At 62.7% G+C, this 20,341-nt stretch overlaps 3 protein-coding genes across 3 annotated transcripts; all 3 read left to right on the forward strand.

Moving 5' to 3' along the window:
* The first annotated feature begins 57 nt into the window (after nt 1–57).
* Nucleotides 58–3,452, forward strand: NPRL2 (NPR2 like, GATOR1 complex subunit). The gene is made up of 11 exons (XM_084214327.1): nt 58–190; nt 335–426; nt 857–1,025; nt 1,270–1,378; nt 1,651–1,787; nt 2,060–2,157; nt 2,239–2,275; nt 2,389–2,482; nt 2,557–2,674; nt 2,878–3,020; nt 3,318–3,452. Exons 1-11 carry the CDS (start codon nt 119–121, stop codon nt 3,383–3,385), a joined length of 1,137 nt encoding a protein of 378 aa, XP_084070453.1. The 5' UTR covers nt 58–118; the 3' UTR covers nt 3,386–3,452.
* A 60-nt stretch (nt 3,453–3,512) lies between these two features.
* ZMYND10 (zinc finger MYND-type containing 10) lies at nt 3,513–13,451 on the forward strand (the record flags this gene model as incomplete). Its single annotated transcript, XM_084214328.1, has 12 exons — nt 3,513–3,683; nt 4,222–4,330; nt 4,863–4,979; nt 6,022–6,075; nt 6,167–6,319; nt 8,300–8,388; nt 8,678–8,778; nt 10,006–10,178; nt 10,469–10,594; nt 12,318–12,439; nt 12,637–12,762; nt 13,367–13,451. Exons 1-12 carry the CDS (start codon nt 3,589–3,591, stop codon nt 13,449–13,451), a joined length of 1,350 nt encoding a protein of 449 aa, XP_084070454.1. The 5' UTR covers nt 3,513–3,588.
* A 1,117-nt stretch (nt 13,452–14,568) lies between these two features.
* On the forward strand, nt 14,569–20,159 carry RASSF1 (Ras association domain family member 1). Its single transcript, XM_084214333.1, has 6 exons — nt 14,569–14,971; nt 15,954–16,075; nt 18,449–18,553; nt 18,632–18,920; nt 19,337–19,452; nt 19,558–20,159. Exons 1-6 carry the CDS (start codon nt 14,722–14,724, stop codon nt 19,702–19,704), a joined length of 1,029 nt encoding a protein of 342 aa, XP_084070459.1. The 5' UTR covers nt 14,569–14,721; the 3' UTR covers nt 19,705–20,159.
* The last annotated feature ends 182 nt before the right edge of the window (nt 20,160–20,341 follow it).

The raw sequence follows: 20,341 nt of genomic DNA on the forward strand, positions 1-20,341 counted from the left end.
GCGGGAAGAGCTGTCGCTCAATGTCGGGGCCCGCCCCCCGCGCGGCCCTGTGATTCCGCGGGAGCGGCGCTACGGTGGCCGGCGGGGCCGCCCGGTGCTCGGCCGCTCGCGTCCCGCCATGGGTGGCCGCATCGAGTGCGTGTTCTTCAGCGAGTTCCACCCCACGCTGGGGCCCAAAATCACCTACCAGGTGCGGGGCGAGCGGCCCGGGGCCCGCGGCGGGGGCTGGGACCGGGCCGTCGGGGAAGGGAAGGGGGCGCAGGGGCAGCGGTGGTGGGCGCTCCCCGGAGCGGGACGGGGCTCGGCTGGAACGGAGCCTCCTGTGCCGCCGCAGGTCCCCGAGGACTTCATCTCCCGGGAGCTGTTTGACACCATCCAGGTGTACGTGATCACGAAGCCCGAGCTGCAGAACAAGCTGATCACCGTGTGAGTGCGGGCAGAGCCCCGTCCCTGCCCGGAGCCGCTGTCCCGCGGGGCTCGGTGCGGAGCACAGCTCGGTGCCGCGGCTCCGGGCCCCGGGGCCAGCAGGGTCACTGCGGTGCCCCCAGGTACCCGTGCAGAGGGTGGGCGGTCACATTTGGGGGTGGCTGGTGCTGCATCTGCTGCTCCGCCAGCCGTAAATGCAGGAAAGTCAGACCAGTCAGGAGGGCTGTGCTGGTTTCCAAAGGAGAGTGTTTCCTTTTCTGAGGGCCGACTCCTTCCTCCCCGCTCCCCCTTCAGGGAGCATGTAGGGCTTAGGCATCATTTTTCCTGCAATATAAAGAAGCCCCTACCTGCAGAGCCGCCTGGGAGCCATCCTTGTGGGGGACTCGAGGCTCCCCGAGGGCGTAGATGCAGGTCCCAGGTTTCCCCACAGGACGGCCATGGAGAAGAAGCTGATCGGCTGCCCCGTGTGCATCGAGCACAAGAAGTACAGCAGGAACGCTCTGCTCTTCAACCTGGGCTTCGTGTGCGACGCCAGAGCCAAGGCCTGCGCGCTGGAGCCCATCGTGAAGAAGCTGGCTGGCTACCTCACCACCCTTGAGGTGAGGCTGGGCACGGCCAGGCTGCCTCCCCAGCCACCCCGCAGGGTGTGGGCACCTCAGCAGGGTCCTGGAGCATGTGAGGGCCACTGGGCATTGCTGGGACAGGGGCTGGATTCACAGTGGGGAGGGGATTGTGCTGCTGGTTTCCTACACATCTCTTCAGTTCTAAAGGGGAACAGGACCTGGGCTCCTATAGCCAGTAATCCTATGGGGAGCAGCTGATTTGACTTTGTGCTCTCTTCAGCTGGAAAGTGGATTCATCTCCAACGAGGAGAGTAAACAGAAGCTGGTTCCCATCATGACCATCCTGCTGGAGGAGCTGAATGCCAAAGGGAAGTGCACCCTGCCCATAGGTACGATGAGGACTGGGAGACAGCTGGGCCATTTCCTGCCCAGGTTTGCTCTGCCTGTGCTGCTCCCTGCAGCTCCCTGCCTGTCTGTGCTTGTATCTGGGGGTGTCTGAGCCAGCCTTGCCCTACCTGGCTCCAAGGGATAGGTGGGATGGAGTTATGGGCTGTCAACACCCTGTTCTATGTGCCATTGTGGTGCCCTGGGATTGATGGTTCCAAGCTCCTGAGGGAGCACTGTTTTGCACAGAGATTGAGCCTTCCCTTTTCCCGGGCAGATGAGTCAAACACCATCCACCTGAAGGTGATTGAGCAGCGCCCAGACCCCCCCATTGTGCAGGAGTACGATGTCCCTGTCTTCACCCAGGACAAGGATGACTTCTTCAACTCCCAGTGGGATCTCACCACGCAGCAGGTCCGTCTGCTTGACGCTTCGATGGGGATCTGTTTCCAGACCATTGGGAGAGTTGGGCTGTCCTAGAGATCCCCACTTTATGAGCATGTTTCGGTGCTGCCCTTGGCTTTGTGCTTGGGCCTGTGAGCAAATCATTCACCAGCACAAGGTTAAACCACACCTGGGGATGGAGCCTGCCCATCCTAGCTGCTCCCAGATCCAGGGGAGCTGCTTGGCTTCAGGCTGATGCCTCAGTGCTCTCTGCCCTTTCCCTGCTGCCTCTCCCCTCCCAGATCCTGCCCTACATCGATGGATTCCGGCACGTGCAGAAGATCTCTGCCGAGGCTGACGTGGAGCTGAACTTGGTGCGCATCGCGGTGCAGAACCTGCTGTGAGTGCCTGCAGGGCTGCCTGGCCCCGGGGGGTGGGGGCTGCCACAGGGCTCCTCTCACCCTTCCCTGTCCATCCACAGGTACTACGGGGTCGTCACACTCGTCTCCATACTCCAGGTGGGTCGGGCCGTGGGGCTGTGAGGGGATTTGGGCAGCGGCAGGGTAGGAGTGGGCCAGGCCTGTCTGTCAGAGCTGCAGCTGAGCAGAGCTGCTTTTCCATCACCCTCCAGTACTCCAATGTCTACTGCACCACACCCAAGGTGCAGGACCTGGTGGATGACAAGTGCCTCCAGGAAGAGTGTCTGTCCTATGTCACCAAACAAGGTACAGTGACGCTGGCTGGAGATGCTGGCCCAGGCAGGGGCACAGGGCAGCTGAGTGGTGACTTGTCCTTGCAGGGCACAAGCGAGCCAGCCTCAGGGATGTCTTCCAGCTGTACTGCGGGCTGAGCCCTGGCACCACCGTGCGAGACCTCATCTCCCGCTACACCCTGCAGCTCCAGAGGGTGGATGAGAGGTCAGAGCCCTCCTGATCAGTCCCTGAGGGCAGTGGTGGCACTGGGGGTGGCAGAGACAGTGAGCAGGAAGTACTTAACCCTGTGTCTGTAGGGTAGGAACTGTGAGGCAGTGGTGGGGCGTGTGGAACAGAAGGGAATGTGGGGAGCTGGGGCATTTGGCACCTCGGCATTGTGGTCCCATCTCTTTGCTCCTCGTCCCCAGGAGGCTGATCCAGTTTGGTTTGATGAAGGGCCTGATCCGGCGGCTCCAGAAATACCCAGTCAAGGTGGCCCGGGACGAGCGCAGCCACCCCGCCCGGCTGTACACGGGCTGCCACAGCTACGACGAGATCTGCTGCAAGACGGGTATGGATCCCTAGCACCACGGGATCCTCTGCTCCTCTGCGCCCCAGGGCTGCTGGGAGACACGGGCATGTCTGCCTGCCCACAGCTGGGCACTGCTCCTGGGTTCTTGCCCCTTTGGGAGCCTTCAGACTGCAGGGAGACGGGACTGTGGGCCAGGCTCTTCTCCAAGCCAGCCTGCCAAGCCCGTGTTGCCAGGGGCAGGGCTTGGGGACTCCACCCAGCCTCTGACACCGCTGCTGGGTGCCCGGCTGACACCACACTGACACCCTGCTAACACCCCACTGCCTTACTCCCCAGGCATGAGTTACAAGGAGCTGGATGAGCGCCTGGAGAACGACCCCAACATCATCGTGTGCTGGAAGTGACGCAGCCCTCGCTAGAGCTGTGTCCCCTCACGCTGTGTCCCCGGTGTGTCCCCCGCTGTCCCCGCTGGCCGCGCCCGCTCCTCCGCGTCGCCAGGGGGCAGCAGAGCCCGTCCCGCGCCGCCGCTGCCGCCGGCCCGCAGCGAGTCCTCCGCGCCGCCAGGGGGCGGCGGCGGCGGCGCCGTTGCCACAGCGACGCGGACGCCATGGCCGCCGAGCCCGGGCCGCTGCCGCCCGCCGAGGCCGAGGCGCTGGTGCGAGCCCTGCGGGGCTCCGAGCTGCGCGACATCGGCGGGCAGGGGTGCGGGGACACGGCGGTGGGCTGTCTGTGGGGGAGAACATGGAAAAGTGACTTTAAATTTGGGGGGGTCCTCTTTAGGGCTGTGGGAGCACGGGAGAGGGCCCAGTTCTGGGGCCTTCCCGGGGGTCACAGTGGGGGTAAGGAGGGGTTCCCAGAAGGTTTTGGCTAGAGAGGAGGAGTCCTGGTTTTGAGGTGACCCCAGAGGGTAGGGGTGGGGTGAGAGAAGGGGCTGCAATTCTGGAGCATTCCTGGAAGGACTGGGGGAGATTGGAGGGCCCAGGGTGAGGAGGGGTCCCAGATCTGGGTGTCTGTGAAGGTGGGGGTGATGGAGGGGCTCCCCCGGTTCTGTGGTGTCCCCACTGACACTGACAGAGGGTGCTGCTGGGGGCAGCAGGGCTGTCCGGTGGAGCTGCAGCCGCGGGCTCAGGGCACAGCCTCAGGCTGGGGGTGACAGGAGCAGGTTTCCCTGCACGAGGAACCCTCGGCTCGGCAGCCCCCAGGGCGCGGTGGCACCCGTGTCCCGCTGGCTGCCCCGCAGATGGCTTCGGCAGCACGAGGCTGTGGAGAAGCTCAACATGCACGGCATCCTGAGCGCCTCGGCGGGCCAGGAGCAGCTCCTCACCGAGCTGCTGGTCAGCCATGCCAAGGTGAGCCTCCCTGGGTGCAGGGGTGGTCCCAGTGCTGGGCCCTCAGCCTCCAGCTGGGCTCGCCCTGTGGGCAGTGTGCAATTTTGGAATAAAATGCCGAAGAATCTGTTGTGTCTCTGGAAAAGATGTTTGACTGGTGGCGTGCCAGTTTGGTTTTTTAAAAAAATTAAAGGTCAAGCTGCGGTATTTCTGCTTGCTGGTGTCTGGTTTCTCTCTTGGAGGTTGTTTTGGTCTCCTTGATGCACTGGTCCCTCCAGCTGCAGATCTCTGCCCTATGCCTGAGGGGTCCCAGTCCCAGGCTGTGAGGTTGCCTGGACCTGGCCAGCTTTCCTCTCTGCAGCCCCAGGAGCTCTGGCCTGCTGTGAGAAGCTGCTGGCCTCTGAGCTGGAAGAGTTCAGAATGTGTCCCAGGGCCACCCTCCTCCCTGGGGGACCCCTGACCATCCTGGGTGCGGCTGACCATTAGCAACAAACTGGTTCCCCCTGCAGCCCTGGTCTGAAAGGCTTCACTGCCCCCTCCCTTCCCTGTCTAGATTCCTGTTCTCATTGGGGAGCTGATCTCTGTGGAGATCTGGAAGCACAAGATCTTTCCCGTGCTGTGCCGGCTGCAGGACTTCAAGCCGAGAAGCACCTTCCCCATCTACGTGGTGGTGAGTACAGGGGTGCTGGGAATAATGAGCCTGCAGATGGGGCAGGCACAGCTCTGCTTGAAAATAAGTGTCACCCTGAAGGTCTCAGGGCTGAGGTGGGCAGTGGGACACAGTGGGAAGTGCCTGGTTTCCCAGAACCCATACAAGCCCATGCCCTTGCCCCAGGAGGGACAGGGACTCACTCCCAGGGAAGCTTGGTTTTGTGGAGAGCTGTCCTCTCTCTAATCCCACACAGGGGCTTGCAGGAGCCGCTGGGTGCAGCAAAAGCCATTCCTGGAGGCAGCTGTGCTCCTGGCTGTGGCTCCCAGTGCTGCCCCTGCTCCCAGGCAGTGATACCCCTGGGGTGTTTTCCCCTCTCTGAGCACTGTTTTTCTCTAGCCAGAGGCTCTCCAGTGTTATGTGCCTCTGGGCTAACAAAAATGTAACTTTTTATTACTGAGCTCCTGGGACCAGTGATCCCTTGGGCTATTCTTGGCAAGGGAATGATGTCCAGATCTGGGCTTCCTTGCAGAGGGATGCAGCCCTTCACCTAAGGAAAATCTGCCTGAGGCTTGGAGGTTTTAACTCATTTTCAGTCCAGACAAACACCTTGTAGGGGCAAGGTGGTGTCTTCCTGAGCAGCTGATTGCCTCAGGGCAGCTATTCCATAGTTCCCAGTCCTGGACAAGGCTGTCTGCCCCAGTCCCAGGGCCTGGAGAAGCACAGCCATGCAGACCACTGCCCCAGCTCAGGCACTGGCTCTGTTCTGGTGCTAGAGCCTGCAACTTGCCCGAGGGCAGTGGCTGTCCTGCCCCTGCAGCACTGGCAGAGCCCTGGAGCCCTGCCTGCTGGGAAGTGTGGCCCTCCATCGGCATGTTGGAGTGTCACAGGCATGTCAGCATAAATATTAACATGAACTGCAGGAACTGGAGCTTTTTTGAAGGTTGCATCACTTGTATTTTTTTCTTTGGCCATGACTACATAAGCAGCTTCTCAGAAAAGCCCTTTTCCCTGTCCCAGTGCTGCTCCACTGCTACTCACTCTTGCCATTCTCCTCCCACAGCTGCACCATGAAGCCTCCATCATCAACCTCCTGGAGACAGTGTTCTTTCACAAGGTGAGAGACAGGCTCATCTTTCCCAGGTGGAAAGCCCCTGAGGGTGGGACACTGTGGGGACTGACGCTGTGAGCCCCTTGTGGCTGTGCAGGAGATCTGCGAGTCAGCAGAGGACAGCGTTCTGGATCTGATCGATTACTGCCACCGCAAGCTGACCCTGCTGGCAGCTCGCAGCACCAAGGCACCAGCAGTGACCTCAGCAGAGCTTGGTGCTGATCCTCTGACCAGCCCCTCATCCATGCAGGTGAGGAGGAAGCCCTGGAGTTCCCTGGGGACGTGTGTGGTGAGCAATGTGGGCAGCCTGCAGAGGCACAGGGAGGCCTTTCCATGGGTAGCAGCCCTGGCACCTCCTGCCCACCTCAGGGTGTCTGGTGCTTCTCTGTGCCTGTGGCTGCATCCACCCCCCTCCTCTCTGCAGCCTGGCTTCTGCCCTGCCTGGTGCTAGTGCCAGCCTGAGGCTTCCTGCAGGACATGCTCAGAGCTCTGGGGTGGGACACGCTGGAGAGTTGATGGGCAAAATATCCAGTAGAGGGCTTTGGCCATTTGCTGTTCCTCTTGGAAGCTGTGTGGATATCTCTCCCTGAAGTTTGGGAGGCCAGTCTGGGTCAGGCTGCCAGTATAGCCAGCCAGGTTAACTATGAGGGAGGCCTGACAACCAGGAGTTGTCCTCATGTCCTTTCCCCAGCTTCCTTTATTCTCTGAGAAACACCTCCTCCGAGCTGGTCTGGGCCAGCAGAGATCCCAGAGCTTTCCCAGTCAGGTATTCCCAGGCTGGCACACACACACCTTCCCAGAGCAGGAGCTGCCTTTGCCTCTGGTGCTCCTCAGCACCGGGAGCTGCACATCAGGAGGAGTATCTGGAAGAGCAGGGTTAAAGGGAGAGCGTGAACCTCCCCTCGCCTCCATCCTTTGGCTTGCTGCCTAAGCACATACTTCTCTCTCAGAAAAGGGAAGGAAGTGGGGGGATCTGGAGCACAATAGGGATTTTTTCCAGGAAATGTTTTCCCAGCTGGGGAGGGGAAAGGGGTGTCTCTGTTACTGCTTTGACACGAACATAAAAAGCCAGACCTTTTCTAGCCAATGGGATTCTCAAAAGCACTCATCTTCCACAGAGCCTGGTTTCCTCTGATTCATTCCAGCCTCTCCTGACCTTGTGTACAATAACCCCTGTGAAAAAGCTGTTCCTGCCATCTCCTGGGCTGTGGAGCCTGTTGTCCTTTGGAGCTGTGTATGGTGATAACCCCTGTTCTGTTGTCCCCTCAAAGCACAGGCAAAAGATAGTCCCTGTCTCAAGGCAGCAGAGATGAGGTCTGGATACAAGGAGGAGCTGTAGGACAAACCTCACTAGGGCGGTTTGGAGAGGGAGGAAGCAGGGGAGAGCCCACAAGGCTCTCTTGGTAACGTGTGGGGCACCAGTACGGGGAGCACAGAGCTGCTTCCCACAGGAATCTGGACGGCAACTGTTGCAGTGGCTCTTTGGAGAAATACAAGAAGCTGAGGTCAGAGCTCTGCACACCAAGTGTGAGCTGCATCGGGCTGGAGAGAAGCTCTGCCTGAGCCAGGGAGAAGGACTTGGCACCTCTGAGAATGGTCCTCCCCTGGCCTTGAAAGAGGCTGAGTCAGAGTGGTCGGGCTGATGGGGATGAGGGGGTGTCCGTGCTGTCTGGGAAGGGAAGGAGCCTGAGTGGCTGCAGAGCATGGCACAGCTGAGGGCTGGGATAACCACAGCAGATATTTGAGTTGGCTGTTCCCAAGCTGGAGGGAAGAGGCAGATCCAGGAGGGGTGGATGCAGGACTGCAGCTGCATCAGGGCCAAGTTTCTCCCTCCTCTTCCTCCTCCTCTGGTTCCTCTGCTGATCATGCAGCTCCCTCCTCCTTCAACTCTCACAGGTCTCCGCAGGGCCATGGGCCACAAGATGGTCCCAGAAAGGGAGAGAGGCAAAATTTAGGGCCAGCCTCTTTCAGGGGGTGTTCTTCTGCAGCCAGTAGCCAACCACGACCTGTTAGGGACAGGGACATGGGGGAAGAGCAACTGCAAGCTGCAAGCACTTGTGTGGCTGCACTGGCAAACGGGCAGTGCTGGCACAGTTGAGACAAGAAACTGTTTTTCAGGGCTCTGTTTTCCTACCCAGACTGTGATTATCATTGCAGTCAAGAGCCTGCCTCTCTGTAGCTCCTGGGAAATGGGGCCTGAAATCCCAAGGCTGCTCCTGTCCCTCCACAGGAGCTGCAGAAGCAGGCAGAGGTGATGGAGTTTGAGATTTCCCTGAAGGCCCTGTCCGTGCTGCGGTTCATCACTGACCAGCTGGACAGGTAGGTGCCCAGGAGCAGCAGAGGATGTGCCCAGCTCTGTGGATGGGATTCCTGTGGGGTCACAGTGGGTGCCTGGACCCCCTTCAGCAGCTGGCTGTGTCCACAGTGGCAGTGGCACTGTGCTCTGGGAGGCAAACACAGCAGCAATCCACCCTGCTCCATGGTTCTCCTGGGAACTCAGATCATTGTTCCTTTGCTGCCTCTCCCAGTTGCCTCAGGGAGCATTTGTAGATACAAATTCTGACATTAATCTGTGAGTGCTGTTTCTCCCTTTCTGTCAAACCTCCAGTCTGCCCCTGAGTGCACTGACACGGATGCTGAACACCCACAACCTGCCCTGCCTCCTTGTTGAGCTGGTGGAGCATTGCCCCTGGAGCTGCTGGGAAGCAGGTACAGATCACGCCCCCTGGTCTCTGGGACACTGTTCTGGGATGTGCATCCGCTGGGATCTGCTGTAGGAGCCCTTGCAGAGCTGTTCCCCCTCTGCCCTCCCCTCCAGCTCCTCAGTGCTCCCTGCCTGAAGCTGTTCAGCTCGAGAGCAGCTGCAGCACAGCTGGGCTGGGGACCCAGCAGTGCTCCCAAAGGCCGATCCTCACACAGGGCTGGGTCTCCTCTGAGTGATCACAGCCAGCACTGGAGTGTAGCACCTCGGCCAGCCCCACGTGCTCCTCTGAGCAGTCTCCTGAGCACAGAAAGACCAGAGTGCCAGTCCCAGTTCTCTGCACCTTTCGGGGCAGCACTCCCCAGAGCCAGCCGTGGTCTCCCCCAGGCAGCAAACATTGCCTGATTCTGCTGCTGGTTCCTGATCAGGCTGTGCCCGTTGGCCATCGTGCCCCAGCTCTGCAGCCAGGCACGCCCCCCGGAGCCCCCCGGGCTCCCCCTGCCTCCCTGCAGTGGGGCACAGCCCGGGCCGTGGGAACCGCTCGGGGGTCAGCGCGGGGGCAGCGCAGGAAGAGCTCCGGGAAGCACGTGGCTGTGCCTGCCGAGAGCAGCCCAGCTGGGTGCGGGAGCTTTCCTCCTTCCTGCAGCCAGAAACACATCCCTGCTCCTGCCTGTGCGCTGGGGCTGTGAGAGGGAGCTTTGATCCAGGGCCCTGAGGGAGGGACTGCAAACAGACGAGCACAAAGGCATTTCCAGGCTGTGCAGATGCAGGGTCACATCCTGCTCCATCCCCTGGAGCCACACAGTAGCTGTTGGAGCTTGTTTTGTCATATCTGTTGCAGTCATGCTGCTTCTGGCTTTGCCTGGCAGAGGAAACTTACCCAAAATGGTACCAGCATGGTACCCCAAAATGGTACCAGCATGGTACCCACTCTGCTGTTGTAGCATGGGCTGCCCTGCTGCCCACCAGTGCTCTACGCTCCTGACCAAGTGCAGAGTGAGATGTCTCAGGGGTCTTTTGTTCCTGACACAGGAATATTGGTTTAATACGCGTCTTTTCTGCTTTTCATGTTCTCTAATATTTTGCCTCAGTACCAAGTAGGCTGCTATGTGGAGCAAAGGGTGGGGAAACTGAGGCAGGCAGAAGCAGAAGGTGAAGTGAGGCAGTGAGCATAGGCCAGCATCCCCCTCTTCCCCCAGGCAGCACTGTGTTTCCTTGGTTCTTCTGTCTCTCAGGCAAGCTCAAGAAGTTTGAGAATGGCACATGGCACGTGGTGCCCCCTGAGGACCAGGTGAAGATGACCAAGCTGGATGGGCAGGTGTGGCTTGCCCTCCTGAACCTGCTGCTCAGTCCCGAGTGCCAGCGCAAATACTGCTTTGATGGTTTCAACAAGAGCCAGCTGCTCAAGGTAGGACCCTGCAGCACCATGGTCCTGGGCCCTTGCCAGCACTGGGCACCTCCAGGTATCTGTGCCCATCCTCACTGTGGGCTCCAAGAGCCAGTGGTGGCAGAACAGCAGGTCTGTCACTGTAGCAGCTGCAGCAAAGCTTGTGTTTGTGAGTGCACCTTGTGAGACCCCCACTGGTCTCTCTGCCCCTGCCCCTCAAATCTCTGCTCTTGCCCTGCTGCATCCCCACCTCTCACTCCCTTGCTCTGACCCCTCTCTGTTCACTTTTGTCCCCCTCTCCGTGGCCACAGCTCCGTGCATTCCTGACAGATGTCCTCATTGACCAGCTGCCCAACCTGGTGGAGCTGCAGAGATTTCTGAGTTACCTCGCAGTGACAGACCCTGCTCCCCCCAAAAAGGATCTCATCCTGGAGCAGGTATCTGTGGCTTTTCTTTCACCTCTACAGCTGCTCTGGTTTAAGCCTGATTGGCTCCCTACCCTTATTTTCTTCCACCAAGCTCAGGTCTGGAGTGATGATGCCCTGCAAAAACAGCCAAGTGCCCATTTCAGTTACACCCTTATTGCCAGAAAAGCTGCCTGTGGCTGATGTGAGAGCCTTGTCCTGCCCTGTAATGGCCTAGCAATCACATCTAAAAGCATAAATGCTGGGTTATAAACAGCTCTCCAGGTCACACTGAGCCCCCAGGATGGCAGCTGCATGGGGCAGACATAGGCACTGGCTTGTTTTGACAATTAAGTCTTCATTTGGCATTTATCAGCGTTTTCCTGTTGAATTCTGGACTCCCCAGGGAAGTCCCCTTTTACAGCCCTGGTCTGAGGCTGCTTGGCACACTTGTACAGAGGGACATCATGATCTGGTGACAGAGTCTGGAGTTAAACTGGTCCCAGCTGGTGTCTGGGCCTTTGGGAGTTAGGCCATGAAGGTCTTTAAACAGCCAAGACCTTGGGGGTTTTAATTCATGCTGTGGTAATCTCTGGAGAAAAGTGGTTTTATATGTTTCTACTGCCTTCTTGTGAGCTGAGGGGAGAAACTGAGTGTGGGTGCACACCTGCAAAGAGGCTGCTGAGAAGAACTGGGAGCACAGAGGCTCTGCCCCACTGCCAGAGGCTCCTGGAGGAGATTGGGCAGTGGCTGTTTGGGCTGTCCCCAGTGGGAGAACACTGTCCCCATCGCAGCTGGCTGCATGGCCTGGCAGGAGGGTGGTGTGCCCTGTCAGAGGTGGCTGTGGCTGAGTTGGGGACATGGCCCAGGCTGGGAGCTGGAGCTGGGGAAGCTGCAGACTGGCAAACTGAGCTGTTGGGGCTGGGGATGGCAGCGGGGCGGAGGCGGACATGGATTCACGCCCTGTGCCTTGACTGCCAGCATGTTGGTGGCCCAGTGACAAGCAGCTGCCATGCTGGGGACCTCCTCCAGCCCTCATCAGGCTGCTGCCCTTCTCCATAGCTCTGCTTTTGTGCCGGTGCTGCCCCTGCCCCTGCCAAGGCTGGGTCTGAGCCCGGGGGCGGGCACGGGGAGGCAGCGGGAAGCACACACACAGGCTCCCTGCTCTGTTCAGAGAGTGCTGAACTCACTCCTTGTTGCTGAGCCAAGCTAAGGAAAGGCCTTTTTTCCATTTGACTGCTCGCAGAGCAGCCTCCTCCCCTTCCTTGGCTATTTTTACTCTGCTGGAGAAGGCAGTGCTGTTTGAAGCAGCATGGTCCCCTCCAGAGGCTGAGCTGGGCGCGCTGCTCTTGGCTGGGATGTTCCCTCTGGCTGGCCCTTCCCCGGCCGTTCATCTTCAGGGAAGTGACGAGCGGAAAAATCTGCTCAGACAAACGGCGCTGGAGCACGGGCTTCACACCACACGCAGGGTGCTGAGCTCCCAGGGCTTTCTTCTCAGCAGCCCAGGCCTCAAGGCTGAGCACCCATTCCCATCTGGACCCCAAAGGTTTTGCCTTGTTTCACCTCAATGCCCACTGACAGTGGGTGTATCCGTCCCCTCCATGTACCCAAAAGCACACCCTGACCACCTCTGCCCCTGCTTGCCCTCCTGGAGGGCCGTGCTTCTTGTGCCCAGGGCTGGCTGCCTTCTCCCAAAACCACAGCACCCTTTTCAGGCTGTTAGCACCTCTTCCTCCTGCCCTGCCTCTCCCACCAGGTTCCTGTCATCTGGGACCATATCCTCAAGAAAAACTCAGGGAAGTGGGAGGCCATTGCCAAGCACCAGGTGAAGCACGCCTTCAGCCCCACTGAGGAGGAGCTGAAGCTGCAGGCACGCAGGTGAGGCTGGGGCAGGTATGCAGAGTGCCCAGTGGGGCCAGTATCCCCATGAGCAGGGCTGGAGCTCGGCCCTGGGAGGACAGAGGAGTCTGTGGCACTGGCTGGAGATGTCCCCTCAATGGCAGGGTGCAACAGGGACAGCTCACTGCCCGTCAGCCATTCCCTGTAAGCAGCCTCACCCCTCTCTGCCTGCACAGGTGGGCACAGACCTACAGCCTGGACATGATGGAGGCTCTGGTCCCTGACAAGCCCCGCTGCAGGGTGTGTGGTGCAGAAGCAGCCAAGCGCTGCTCTCGCTGCCGGAACGAGTGGTACTGCTCACGGTAAGGGAGCCCTGCCACCCCCTTGGGGCCCCTGCAGCCCCCTGGGCTCCCCAGAGCACCACAGGTCTCACTGGAGAATGCTGTGGGAGGGCCAAGAAAAGCCAGGGGTCCCACCACTGCTCAGCACCACTAGCTCTCTGCTGGCTACGTGCCTCTCCAAGTTGTGGGGAGGCTGATGTGCTGGGCTGCTGGTGGAGGAGGTGCTGGTGAGGGTTGTGTTGCAGCTGAGGTGCTGAGCTGCCTCTGCTCATAGCAGCAGCAGTGACAGGCTGGGTTTTCCATGGTGACACTGCCTCCCTCCTCCCCACCTTGATAGGAAAGCACCCATGACTCTGTGGGTGCAGGTGACAGGCTGGGATGTGGCAGCTGGGATGGTGGCAGTAGATTAAATCTCTGGTCCTGAACCATCTGGCAAGGTCTGGTGTTAAACCTTCTTAACCCCCAGGACTGGGGCCACATCCACCCCCCTCTTGGTCTAGTGCTGGGCTGTATCAGCTCTCCCCAGCTCCCAGAGGGGTGTGGTGCTGGAGTTTGTCCCTGGCTGCTTTGCCCCCAGGGATGGATGTGACTCCAGTGCCCCTGACAGCAGCTTCCCCCTCTGCAGGGCATGCCAGGTGCAGCACTGGCAGAAGCACAAGCCTGCCTGCAACCTGATGGCTGCAGTGCCAAGGAGTGTGGATGACCTGTAAGAAAAGTGGTGTCTGGCATCTGGCCCATGGCTCAGAGAGGCAGAGATTCCCCCGGTGTGCAGCCCAGAGCTGGAAAGAAGCTGGCAAAAGCCCCTTCTGCCTGCTCTCAGCCCCAGGCAGGGTCAGCCTCTCCTCTCCCACCAGCCCACCATGCTGCCTTCTCCAGTAAACCTCCTTGTTCATCCCAGAGTTGCTTGGCTTCTGCTTTTTCTCTCCTAGCTGAAGGTAACAAACTGCTTCCTCCCCTCCCTTCCACACAGTGAGGCATGTGTCCATTTTCCCCTCTGCAACAAGAGAAATCCCAGAGAACCCGAAAAAGCCTATAAGGTTGTGGTTACCTTACAGCAGCTGTGGAGGGGAGGGAGTGAAAAGGCCTCTGTGCTGCCTCTTAGCATTGTTAGAGCAGCGTGGGGAGCAGAGGATGTGGTTTGCACGAGCCTCTTGCTGTGAGAAAGAGTTTCTTGAGTATTTGTCATCTCCCACCTTGCAGGGACCATTCACCCCATTTCCTCTCCCTTGATGTGATGTTAGCACCAAGGGCTGGGCCCCCTGCCCACCAGCATTACCAGCAAACGGGGTTTACTGGTGGGGATGCTGTGGGGTGCATCCCCAGCTTTCACTGGTCAGCAGCTGCTGCCACAGGGCTGCAGCCTTGGTCTGAGCACAGCTGGGAAAGGTTGGCCATGTCCTTTTTCTGATGGGGTGTTGAGGAATCCCCGACACAAAAAAACTAGGCTTTGCACCAGGGCTGCTGCTGCAGGAGCCACGGCAGCAGGCAGGAAACCATCTCGGTCCAGCTGCAGCCCGGCGGAGCAGCCTGCGCTCGGAGCTCAATAAACTCCTCACCCCAGCCCAGGCTGCATGTCCAGGGCTGCAGCCAGCGGGAGCAGGGGCGCTCTCCGCAGCTCTCCGTCTGCTTCTCACCCGCCCCCAGGGGTGCCTCCAGCCCCTTCCCCGCTGGGAAACTGAGGCAGGGAGCGCAGTTTGTCCTTCTGCGAGAAGAGGCAGAGAAGGGGAGCGGCTGCAGCGGGCCCCCCTTCCTCCGCGGCGGCTCCGGGAGCCTCATCCCCGCCTCCAGCCCGCCCCGCCGGGCTCGCCGGGACTGGAGTTGGCGATCGGGAGCCTGGGGCATTGTGCCGTTCCCCCCACCTCTCCTGCCTCAGTTTCCCCGCGGTGCCCGATCGGGGCGGCCCCTCCCGATCCCCGCCCCGGCCCCGGCCCGGTGCCGGCCCCCGCCCCGCCGCCGAGCAGCGCCCGCGGCCGCGGGGCCATGGAGCTCATCGAGCTGCGGGAGCTGCAGCCGGAGCCGCGGCCGGGCCGGGGCCGTCTGGAACGAGCCAACGCGCTGCGCATCAGCCCGGCCCGCCGGCCCGGCCCCGGGGCGCATCCTGACCCGCGGCTGACGGCGGCACCGGGCGCCGGGCACCGCTTCGAGCCGCGGCGCCGCGGGCTGCACACCTGGTGCGATCTCTGCGGGGACTTCGTCTGGGGCGGCGGCAGGAAGAGCCTCCAGTGCCGCCGTGAGTACCGCGCCGCGCCCCGGGCCCCCCGCACCCCCGCCGCCGGGCACGCCGGCACCTCGCACCCCCGCCAGGCACCGGGCGTGCCGCCACTCGGCTTCTTCTGAACCGGGCACCCCCTGCGAGCACCGGATACCCCGCCACCGGGCATCCCCACCACGGGGCATTCCCACCGGGCGTCCCACCGACCGGGCACCCCTACAGGACACCGAACATCCTGGTGGTAGGCAGCCCCACTGTGCACCGGGCGTCCCATCAGTGGGCATGAGTTTCCCAGCACCGGGCATGCTGCCACCGGACACGCCCACCACCAGCGGGTACAAAGCATCCTACCATCGGGCACCCCCACGGGCCCCCACCCCCGGTAGTGGGTCCCTCACTGGGCGCCAGCTGTCCCACCACTGGGCACAGGCATCCCAGCACTGGGCTGGGTACAGGTATCTCAATACCAACTACCCCCACCAGGCATCCTGGTGCCAGGCACTGCCATTAAGTTGGGCATCACCATTCTGGGCAGCTGCACCATTCCTGGGCCTCTGGGCACCAGGAACTGCCTCCAAACACTGGACACGTCTGGACGGGGCACCCACATCAGGCACTGGCAGCCCCATACAGAATACCCTTACCTGGCACCACGCATCCCTATATTGGCTACCTGCACCAGGTATTCCAGCATTGGGTACCCGCACTGGCCGCTGGGCATCCTGGTACTGGACACCCACACTGGTGTCCATACCGGGCATCCCATTACTGAGCATCCCAGTACCAGGCACTGAGCACACCGTGCTGGCCAGCCCACAGGGAGCACAGCCGCAGCAGCACCACCATGTTGATGCTACTACCCCTGAGGCCCTGGGCACAGCATGTGCAGACAGCTGACACTGTCGCCATGTGCCAGCCCTTGTCCCACCAGTGTGCAGCGCCCCGACCCTGACAGCCAGGCTGTGCACAGTGGTGACCCTGCTCCTGTCTCTGTCCCCAGACTGCAGCTTCACCTGCCACTACCGGTGCCGGGCCCTGGTGCAGCTGGACTGCGGTGGCCCCCCAGGTGCTGGTGACGAGGACGATGGCAATGAGCAGGTGTTGGAGAAGGACACCAACGTGGTAGGGCCTGGGGCTGTCTGTGAGGGAGAGCTTGGGCAGGGGGTGGCAAACCTGGGGGCTGTGCTGGGCTGGGGAGGGCTAAGCTGGGCTGTGCCCTGTGAGGCCATGTAATGGCATGCCAGGCTGTGCCATGCCAGGCTGTGCCAAGCGTTGCTAGGCTGGGCTCGGCTGGGCTGAGCTGAGGTGAGCAAGGCTGACATGCCAGGCTATGCTATGCCATGCCAGGCTGCACCACGCCAGGTTAGGCTGTGCCAAGCCTTGCTAGGCTGGGCTCGGCTGGGCTGAGCTGAGGTGAGCAAGGCTGACATGCCAGGCTATGCTATGCCGTGCCAGGCTGCACCACGCCAGGTTAGGCTGTGCGATCCTGGGCTGTGCCAAGCTTTGAGGGACTGCACTGCTCTGGGCTGGGCTGAGTGAGGTTGTGCCATGCCGTGCTGTGCCATGTCGGGCTGTGCTGTGTGCCCGGTTCGACTCGGGCACGCTGCCCGCACCGCACCGTGCCCGAGTCGAACCGAGCTCAGCCGGGGCAAAGCCATGTCCGGGCGGGCGCGGGTGAAGTCACCGCCGGAAGCGGGGCCGCCGCGCCGCCCCCGGCCCGCGTCACCCCACGGCCGGGGCGGGGCAGCGACGGGGACCGCGCTGAGCCTGGAACGGGGCAGGGCGCGGTAGACGCCGCGCCGAACCGAGCCGGGACGGGAGCGCGATAGGGACCGGTCTGAGCCGAGCCGGGAACGGGACCGCGATAGACACCGGGCTGAGCCGAGCGGGACGGCGATAGGGACCGGGCTGAGCCGAGCGGGACGGCGATAGGGACCGAGCTAATCTGTGCCGGGACTGAGAGTGGGACCGGGCGAAGCTGCGTCGGGATTGAGACCGGGACCGGGCGGAGCCAAGTCGGGACTGAAACCGGGACCGGGCGGAGCCTAGCCGCGATAGGGACCGAGCGGAGCCGAGCCGGGCCAAGGGCCGGGCTGAGCGGAGCCGGGCCAAGGACCGGGAGCGGGCTGAGCCGAGCCGGGAGCGGACCGAGCCGGGCCCCGGCCCGGGGGCCGGTCGGGCTGGCGCGGGGCCGGGTGTGCCCGTGTGCTCGCCGCCCCGGCGGGGCTGCGGGGCGGCCGGGCCGGGCCGTGCCCTCCGCCACCGCCGCCGTGCCCGCGGCCGGGCCGGGGGCCGGCGGGCCCGGGGGCTGCGGGGCGGCGGCGCTGGCGCTGCGGCGGGGCGGCGCGGGAGGCACGGGGGGCAGCACGGCCAGCAGCGGCTACTGCAGCCAGGAGGACTCCGACTCCGAGCCCGAGCTCTTCTACACCGCCCGCACCTCACTCGGCCGCCGCCCGCGCCGCCGCCAGGTCGGTCCCGGGCCGTGACGTAATGGGGGACACGGGTGACGTCATCGGGGCACATTTCCCCGGCTGGGTGCTGGGGAGCAGGCGAGGGTGGGCTTGGTGCGTGGGGAGAACCAGAGGTGTTGGTGGTCTTTTCTTGGAGGTGAGCTTGGCCCTGCAGTGGGGCAAGAGCGTGGTGAAGCATGGCCGTGCCGTGGGACGCGGTGGCCCTGTCCGGTTGGATGTGGGGTGGGCGAGGCACCGTGCGGCGAGTGGAGTTTCACTGCCTGGCACGGGCACCCCAAGGTCCCTCAGGGCTGGAGCTGCTCCCGGCTTTGGGGGTGCCCGAACAAACTCCCCGGGCAGCTTCACAGCTGTCCCCATCCTGCAGGGACCCCCGCGGGGTCCGGCAGTGCCTGCGTGCTGTAAGATGGCTGTCGGGGCTGGGAACCCCTCAGTGCCGCGGGGACACGTGCAGCACCGTGTGGCAGCTCCGCGGCCCCGCGTAAATACTCATTAGTGGGTGCCGGTGGCAGGGACGCCGAGCCGGGACGCTCGGTGCCCCGTGTGTGGGGCCAGCGCTTTGAAGTGGGGTGCCGGCGGCAAGGGCGGGCTGCACCCCCAGTCCGGCCCTCCTGCCTCAAATCTCAGGGCGTCCCCGCGGGCGCGGAGCCTGCCCAGACGCCCTGGTGCCGGGCTGGCGGCTGCCGGCGCTCTGCCTTGGGGACGCCTCTCTGATCTGGGGTGCCGGGAGCGGACGCTCGGCTCCGGGTGCCCTCGCAGTGCGTTCTCAGAGCCCTGCAGCCTCAGGGACGGGCGCTTGCGGGGCGGCCGGTGCCGGTGTCCCCGGAGCAGGGCTGGGGCCGCGGTGAGCTCAGCTGGGCGTCCCCGGCACAGCCCAGCTCAGCGCCAGCCGGGCTGATGCAACCCCGTGCAACCGCCCGCGCATCTGCCCGTGCTTCGGGGTGGGCTGGGGGCCGGAGCGACACCGAGGCAGGCGGGACGGTCCCCCCCGGTCTCTGTGCCGCTCAGCCCGCCTGTTGTCACTCAGGATGAGCCCAGCGAATGGGAGAAGACAGAGCTGGACCAGGCGCAGGTGGAGCAGCGGATCAAGGAGTACAACAGCCAAATCAACAGCAACCTCTTCATGAGCCTGGTACGGGGGTCCAGGGCCGGGGGTGCGGGTCACGGTGTCCTGCCCTGACCCCACTCACCCCCCACCGGTGTTTCGTAGAACAAAGACGGCTCCTACACCGGCTTCATCAAGGTGCAGCTGAAGCTGGTTCGCCCTGTCTCGGTGCCGGCCACCAAGCGGGTCCCCTCCCTGCAGGCGGGGCGGCCACACCCCCAGGGGGTGAAGCGCCGCACGTCCTTCTACCTGCCCAAGGGGACCGTCAAGCACCTGCACATCCTCTCGCACACCCGCGCCAGCGAGGTCATCGATGCACTCCTCCGCAAGTTCACCGTCATCGACAACCCCCGCAAGTTCGCCCTCTTCGAGAGGTCTGAGAAGGATGAGCAAGGTAGTGCCCAGGGTCACCCTGTCCTCACAGTGGTGGCCGTGTCCCCATATTGTCAGTTTCCCCTGGGTGGTGGCAGTTCCATGGTGGTGGTGTCCCCAGGGTCCCTCATGGTGGCAGCAGCATGCCCATGGCAGTGGTGTCCCCATAGTGCTGGTGTCCCCCATGGTGGCAATATCACGGCAGTGGTGCCCCAGTAGTGAAGCTTTCCTTAGGCAGGAGCATCCCCTTGGTGGTGGCATCCCTGTAGCAGTGGTATCCCCCTTTGGCGAGTGTCCCCTGACACCATGGATGCGTCCCCCGCTGCAGCAGTGGTGTCTGCTGCGGTGGTGATGTCCCCATAGCAGCAGCATCCCCGTAGCAGCAGTGATGTCCCCGTAGCGGCAGTGTCCCCGCGGTGACACGTGGCCCCGTTGCAGTGTACCTGCGGAAGCTGGGTGACGACGAGCAGCCCCTGCGGCTGCGGCTGCTGGCCGGCCCCAGCGAGAAGGTGCTGAGCTTCATCCTGAAGGAGAACGAGACCGGCGAGGTGAACGTGAGTGCGGGGACGGGGAGGGGGCTTGGCCCCGCATTGCCCGGGGCGGTGGCCGTGTGGGGACGCTGCGGGTGCCCGTGGCGATGGCAGCCCTTGTGCCTGCAGTGGGACGCCTTCTCGCTGCCGGAGCTGCACAACTTCCTGCTGATCCTGCAGCGGGAGGAGGAGGAGCACGTGCGGCGGCTGCGGCACCGCTACGCGCGCTGCCGCCAGAAGATGCAGGAGGCGCTGGCCGCGCTCACGCCGGGGTGACCGCGAGGCGCGCAGCCGAGGCCAGCCAGTGCACCAGGATCCTCGCCCGCCGGCCGTGGGGGCAGCAGGGAGGGGGGTGGAACGGGGCACCACGGACCCACCGGGCTGTCACAGCCCCCATGGGGCTGGCCCAGAGAGTGAGGGTTCCTGGTGGGAGCGAGAGCGAGTGTCACCCGGGAGTGGGTGTTCCCAGGGAGCGTGTGTCCTGGGGGAACGAATGTACCCTGGGGGATTGGGTGTCCCCGGGGGAATGGGTGTCCCTAAGAGAGCGTGTGTCACCTGGGGGATTGCGTGTCCCCAGGGGAGTGGGTGTCCCGAAGGGAGCGTGTGTCTTGCGAGAAGCAAGTGTCACCTGGGGATTAGGTGTCCCCAGGGGAGTGGGTGATATGGGGGGAGCGAGTGTCCCCGGAGAAGTGAGTGTCCCTGGGAAGAAGCAGGGCATCGAGCACCAATAAAGGCATCTTGGTGACGAGGCCTGGCCTGCGCTGTTGTCCTTGGCGGGGCGGGCTGGATGGGACGGGACGGGACGCGTAGTCTCCCGGGTGTCGGCGCACCGTGGGTGCCCACACGTGGTGCGGGGTGGCGGCGGCGGGACTCGAACCCGCGGTTCCCGCGCTGCCGGCGGCGGGCGGGGAGG

This window comes from Fringilla coelebs (genome assembly GCF_963513975.1).
Source record: "Fringilla coelebs genome assembly, chromosome: 13".
In the NCBI taxonomy this organism is placed as follows: Eukaryota; Metazoa; Chordata; class Aves; order Passeriformes; family Fringillidae; genus Fringilla; species Fringilla coelebs.

Bases quoted from the DNA above. Each gene is read 5' to 3' on its own strand.
- NPRL2 (XM_084214327.1), top strand. From the start codon at position 119: ATGGGTGGCCGCATCGAGTGCGTGTTCTTCAGCGAGTTCCACCCCACG. The intron at 1,379-1,650 runs GTACGATGAGGA...TTTCCCGGGCAG, and splicing joins GAAGTGCACCCTGCCCATAG to ATGAGTCAAACACCATCCAC. The intron at 1,788-2,059 runs GTCCGTCTGCTT...CTCCCCTCCCAG, and splicing joins GGGATCTCACCACGCAGCAG to ATCCTGCCCTACATCGATGG.
- RASSF1 (XM_084214333.1), top strand. From the start codon at position 14,722: ATGGAGCTCATCGAGCTGCGGGAGCTGCAGCCGGAGCCGCGGCCGGGC. The intron at 18,554-18,631 runs GTACGGGGGTCC...GGTGTTTCGTAG, and splicing joins GCAACCTCTTCATGAGCCTG to AACAAAGACGGCTCCTACAC. The intron at 18,921-19,336 runs GTAGTGCCCAGG...GCCCCGTTGCAG, and splicing joins GTCTGAGAAGGATGAGCAAG to TGTACCTGCGGAAGCTGGGT.